The sequence below is a fragment of the Prionailurus viverrinus genome, chromosome A2 (genome assembly GCF_022837055.1).
Source record: "Prionailurus viverrinus isolate Anna chromosome A2, UM_Priviv_1.0, whole genome shotgun sequence".
Classification (NCBI taxonomy): domain Eukaryota; kingdom Metazoa; phylum Chordata; class Mammalia; order Carnivora; family Felidae; genus Prionailurus; species Prionailurus viverrinus.
This window is the reverse complement of record NC_062562.1, coordinates 119,344,333-119,350,129: the sequence shown is the minus strand read 5'-3', so window position 1 is coordinate 119,350,129 and position 5,797 is coordinate 119,344,333. Positions and strand designations below refer to the sequence as shown.

At 56.1% G+C, this 5,797-nt stretch overlaps 1 protein-coding gene across 2 annotated transcripts; it reads left to right on the top strand.

Annotated features, from left to right (window-relative positions):
* Positions 1–1,277: 1,277 nt before the first annotated feature.
* Positions 1,278–5,134, top strand: HOXA9 (homeobox A9). 2 transcript variants are annotated; one of them, XM_047848656.1, is made up of 4 exons: positions 1,278–2,222; positions 2,254–2,336; positions 2,510–2,599; positions 3,712–5,134. In XM_047848656.1, the coding sequence occupies exons 1-4, from the start codon at positions 2,020–2,022 to the stop codon at positions 3,948–3,950; spliced, it is 615 nt and encodes a 204-aa protein (XP_047704612.1). In that variant the 5' UTR covers positions 1,278–2,019; the 3' UTR covers positions 3,951–5,134. The 2 variants fall into 2 exon arrangements, with proteins under 2 accessions (XP_047704612.1, XP_047704611.1); XM_047848655.1 differs by having other exon boundaries at positions 1,278–2,599.
* Positions 5,135–5,797: the final 663 nt, after the last annotated feature.

The window sequence follows — 5,797 nt, the reverse complement described above, 5'->3', positions numbered from 1 at the left end:
GGAATTTACAGGGAAAGGAAAATATTAGGGGGGAGGAGGCTGAGGCGACCAGGACCAGCCACGTCGGAGTTCACTGTGTTGGCCACTTCCCTCTTCCGGCGCGAGCGGATAAAGGGGCACCCAGTTGGTCTCCGCCTGGCGTCTCAGCCTCGCCCCGAGGCAGAGCCTGGCATTTGAGGGTCCCCGTTAGGGACAGGGATGTACAGGGTTTGGGGGAGGATTACTGGAACTGTTGGGGAGAATGAAGGCAGAAAAGGGGATGGAAGCGCCCTCGCCGCTTGCCCTCGCCGCCAGGGAAGTGGGTTAATGAGAAACACACTCTTGCAGGCACAGTGTTCACACGTGAATTTAATTACCCCGTTTTTTAGGAGTCGCTGCTTTCCGTTCGGATTTGGGGGTGGGTATTTTCTTCCAACTGACAGAGGCAGAGGCCTTTTAATTTACCCCTTAAAGACTCTAAGGGGTGAGAAATACCTTCCTCAATTTGGCCAAGCTAAAGGATGGGATTAAAGTCAATGCCCCGTGCCCCTCCCCGTTTTAATTTCTAGCCCTGGACTTGAGCTGCCCTGGCCTGCCTAGCTTTGGGCCTTGTGACTCTGCAGAGTCGTCTGGCCTGGTGGAAACCGAGGGGGGAACCCGGACAGTGGCCAGGAAGGAAGGAAGGAAGGAAGGAAGGAAGGAAGGAAGGAAGGAAGGAAGGAAGGAGCGAACCCTGAAGAATTCATACTGGGCCCCCGAGGCCAGCCGCTCTGGTGCGGGCCTCCCAGCTACTGGAGCCGCGCGGTCTCATTGGAGGCACTACCTTCTCCAAAGCCGATCTCTCCTTCCACTGAGGCTGCCTCGTGTTTTTTTCGCAGCTCGGGTTTGGGGAGTGCGACAAAGCCTGAAGAGCTCAGCGTGAGGGCCTTCGAGGTCGGGGCACAGTGTTGGGTCGCCTGCTGCGTCTGCCTGGGGATCCTGATTCCCGGCTGACAACAAGCAGGGAGCGGGGGCGCGGGGTTGGGAGCGAACCCCGCGGCACAACCAGGCCCTCCAACCCTTGGCCTCGGGGACAGCTGGCCGCTCCTCGGTGGGGCGCTCGCTGGAGGCGCAGCGGCAAATTTGGGAGCTGCCCGAGCGCCCTGAGATCCAATCGGGCAGATTTCAGGGCCCCACAATAGGCGGTGCCCCACTCAGAGGCCTGTCCCTGCCCAGCGCGCTCGGGCAGGGGCGGCGGTGGCTCGATTGGGACGGATACTGCGTTGAATTTGACTTTTCGCGGCCGGCCCGGGGTAAGCTCGCATCTCCCGGGACTGCAGGAATTATTTACAGGGAGCTCGCCAACCAAACACAACAGTCTAATTTAACCTTTCCAAGTCCTCGTAAATTTTTACAGCTGGGAGCCACGGCGAAGCAAACGAATCTGTTGGTCGTTCCCAACTTCCCACCAGCCTGTGTGGCTTCTGAAACAATAACTCCTTATGAAATATCATAAATATAGATTTAAATACAGTAGAGCGAGAATGCGATTTGGCTGCTTTTTTATGGCTTCAATTATTGTCTAATTTTATGTGAGGGGCTCCACTGGCCGCACTCGCACGCGGGACCCGCGCCTTGCTGATGGCGTGATTAATTGTGATATAAAATAGTCCGCTTAAGAAGTGTGTGTCTGGTGGTGGCGGTGGGAGGGGAGGAGAGTACAGAGGCAAGGCCAGATTTGATCTTTTAATCTTCGTTGGCCACAATTAAAACAAACCCGATCGTGGAGCGCCGCGATCCCTTTGCATAAAAACATATGGCTTTTGCTATAAAAATTATGACTGCAAAACACCGGGCCATTAATAGCGTGCGGAGTGATTTACGCGTTATTGTTCTGCCGGGCGGGCACGTGACGCGCGCGGCCAATGGGGGCGCGGGCGCCGGCAACTTATTAGGTGACTGTACTTCCCCCCCCCCCTGGTGCCACCAAGTTGTTACATGAAATCTGCAGTTTCATAATTTCCGCGGGTCGGGCCGACCGGCCAGGCGCGGGGCACAGCGATGGCCACCACCGGGGCCCTGGGCAACTACTACGTGGACTCGTTCCTGCTGGGCGCCGACGCTGCGGACGAGCTGGGCGCGGGCCGCTACGCGCCCGGGGCCCTGGGTCAGCCTCCCCGGCAGGCCACCGCGCTGGCGGAGCACCCCGACTTCAGTCCGTGCAGCTTCCAGTCCAAGGCGGCGGTGTTCGGCGCCTCGTGGAACCCGGTGCACGCGGCGGGCGCCAACGCGGTGCCCGCTGCAGTGTATCACCACCACCACCACCACCCCTACGTGCACCCCCAGGCGCCCGTGGCGGCGGCGGCGCCGGACGGCAGGTACATGCGCTCCTGGCTGGAGCCCACGCCCGGCGCGCTCTCCTTCGCGGGCTTGCCCTCCAGCCGGCCTTATGGCATTAAACCTGAACCACTGTCCGCCAGAAGGGGTGACTGTCCCACGCTTGACACTCACACTTTGTCCCTGACTGACTATGCTTGTGGTTCTCCTCCAGTTGATAGAGAAAAACAGCCCAGTGAAGGCGCCTTCTCCGAAAACAATGCTGAGAATGAGAGCGGCGGAGACAAGCCCCCCATCGATCCCAGTAAGTGTCTCCTCCCTTCAGGCCGGCCGCCGCCTCCACGCCGGCCACCAGGATCTGCCAGCCCTTCAGCTTTCTCTTGAGCCTGTCTTCGCCTGCGCTGGGAGCCTCTTGAGCAGGGGCCGCGAACCAGAAGTTGCTGTTTAGGATGCCTCGGATGGGGCCCCAAGTCCAGGGAGCAATGACAAGCTGGTCGCCGGGTTTCGGGGGGAGGGGAGGCGGCTGCCGCCGAGAGAGAGAGAGAGAGAGAGAGAGAGAGAGAGAGAGAGAGAGAGAGAGAGGGCGAGGGCGGGGCGGGCGCTGCTGGCCGAGCCAAGACCAGCAGCCCCTCTTCCTGGCTGCCCGGTACCAGGACAGCAATACTTTGGGCCGTTCTTCGAAAGCAGCTCGGCAGAGAGAATCTTTTGTGCGGCTAGATGTCCTGGAGCGGCGGCAGCAACTGCAGCCTAGACGCTGGAGAAGACGGCCGATTCCTTCCACTTCTTGCCTTCAGCCAGTGGCGGCGTAAATCCTGCCCAAGATGAGGCTGTAGGAGACCGGGCCACGAGGGTCCCCGTGCAAGATTATTCAAATAAAGTGGAGAAGTGATCAACGCCCTCGGGGCGCCTAGGGGCGCCAGGCCGGCTGCCCAGCTCTCACGGCCTTCCAGAGAGGTCAAAGGAGTGGGGGAAGTAGAAGGAAAGGTGGGGAAGGCGAGAGAGAGAGCGCGCGCGCGCGTGTGTTAGTGAGAGGGAGAAGAGAATATTAATGCTGCACGAACACAGGGCAGGGTGGTTTCGCCCTGCCTGGCAAGAGGAAGATCTATTTCCAAATTTCACTCTTTGCCCTAAGTGCAGAGGGTGGGAAGGAGAGGAAAAGGACAGGAGGACAGAGGAAGAGAAAAGAGGGCCTCTGCAGGGAGGGGGAAGCTGAGGTTTTACTGCGTGCAATTGTAAGTGACCGTTCCTCTGTCTGTCTGCCACCGTTCCATTGTGTCGGAGGTCCGGCAGCCTTCCCTAACCAATTCAGCAGCGCCCGGCACTTTGGCGGGAGACCCTAGGAGGTTCCCTGGCCCCCAGCGGAGGGGGGTGGGTAGTGCTTCTCCTCCTCCTAAATCCCGTCTGTCTCCCTCGCAGGCAACCCGGCTGCCAACTGGCTCCACGCGCGCTCCACGCGCAAGAAGCGCTGTCCCTACACGAAACACCAAACGCTGGAACTGGAGAAAGAGTTTCTGTTCAACATGTACCTCACCAGGGACCGCAGGTACGAGGTGGCCCGACTGCTCAACCTCACCGAGAGGCAGGTCAAGATCTGGTTCCAGAACCGCAGGATGAAAATGAAGAAAATCAACAAGGACCGAGCAAAAGACGAGTGATTCGACTGGAGGTCATTTAGAAAAGAGAGCGCGAGCTAGAGAGAAAGAGAAAGGACTGCCCGTCGTCCCCTTCTCCCACCCCCATCCCACCCCAGCCTCCACCACCCCGCACAAAGCGGCTCTAAACTCCAGGCCTCATCTCCCCCTGGCAGACCCGGCTCAGGCTGGTTCCTCAGCCTGCCGCTTTCAAGGAGGAGGTATTGTAAGCTTTCCATTTTCTATAAGAGGAAAAAAAGGTGTGTGTGTGGGGGGGGAGAGCATTAGTGCTGATGGCTGTGTGTGCTAGCTTGTATATATATTTTTAAAAATCTACCTGTTCCTGACTTCAAACAAACAAACAAACAAACAAAAAAAAACTACCTTTTTGTAATGCACAACTGTTGATGGCGAGCTGTATAGTTTTTAGTCTGTGTAGTTAATTTAATTTGCTCTTTGTGCGGCAGAGTGATCTGCCCAGATACTTGAACACTGTGTTTTATTGTGGTGATTATGTTTTGTGACTCAAACTTCTGTGCTGGGTGACGCACCCGTTGTGATTGTGAAAGCTAGAAAATTCAATTTCAACTCAGGTTGTTGATGAGGGAGAAAAACAGTTGCATAGAGTATAGCTCTCGGTAGTGAAATATGTCTTCTGTATAACTAGGCTGTTAACCTTTGATTGTAAGCTAGCTGTAAGGATTTCCCAGTGAAATAAAATTTTAAAAGAAAGAAAAAGTGTTCTCCAGGATGCACAGATTCATGGGTTTTCTCCTCTTTTGAAATGCGGGCATTTTAGTCTCTACATACTCTATAGACCTGTCTTATCCATTGTATATATAATCCACATATTAAAGAAAAATTAATCAGACAAGCTTGCATATTGTTCTTGCACCGGATGAACATGGAGGAAATTCGGAGCTATACATATGTGCAGAAGGTTACTACCTATGGTTTACATTTAATTTTAGTCGGGGGGAAAATGAATGCTTATTGTAATGGAGTTAATTTTATTGATAATAAATTATACACTATGAAACCGCCATTGGGCTACTGTAGATTTGTATCCTTGATGAATCTGGGGTCTCCATCGGGCTCAACATACACTGTATATTTTGCAATAGTTACCTCAAGGCCTACTGACCAAATTGTTGTGTTGAGATATTTAACTTTTTGCCAAATAAAATATATTGATTCTTTTCTATTTATTGCGGGTCAGCTCGTTGCACCTTCTTCTCTGGGACAGGGGAGCGTGGGGGAGAGTCTCTGGGTGGCGGCCGGGCCGGACTGGGGTGGAGGAGGACAGAATCCCGGTTTTACCTCTGGCCGGCTTTTAGAGCGGGAACCTGCTGGGCTTCGCTCCCACTGGGGCCAGCTGCCGGGCGGCGCAAGCAACCGAGGAAGGCTAGGAAACAAGGGGAGGCGAGGCCCGGCTCCTGGTTTTGACCTGTCCCTTTTGCCGGGAGGCCCAGAGGCCTCTGAGGGGCTGGGCTGCAATCCCAGTATCTTTGTCCAGTAGCAGTGAAAGGCCACTCTTTGCTCCGGGCGCCCCGAGAAATTTCCGCAGCCATGGTCCACTGAGACTCCCGGAGCCTTCCCCTGGCATTGGGGGGGGGGGGGGGCAAGGAACGGGAGGGCAGGACCGAGAGCTGAAGGGCCTGCCTCCTGAGGAGTCTCCGAGGAGGGAAACAGGAGCCCGACTGCCCCGACGCGGCCGCCAGGACAGACATTTGGGGGCTCTCAAGGGACCCAGGCCTTGCGCCCCGCACCTCCGCGTCCTGTCAAGCTGGCCCAGGGGATTCTGGGACCTGCCCTACGCTCCCCTCCCAAGCACAAGTCCTGACAGAGGCAGGGCCTAGGCAGCCCCGACG

Bases quoted from the DNA above. Each gene is read 5' to 3' on its own strand.
- HOXA9 (XM_047848655.1), top strand. From the start codon at position 2,020: ATGGCCACCACCGGGGCCCTGGGCAACTACTACGTGGACTCGTTCCTG. The intron at 2,600-3,711 runs GTAAGTGTCTCC...TCTCCCTCGCAG, and splicing joins CAAGCCCCCCATCGATCCCA to GCAACCCGGCTGCCAACTGG.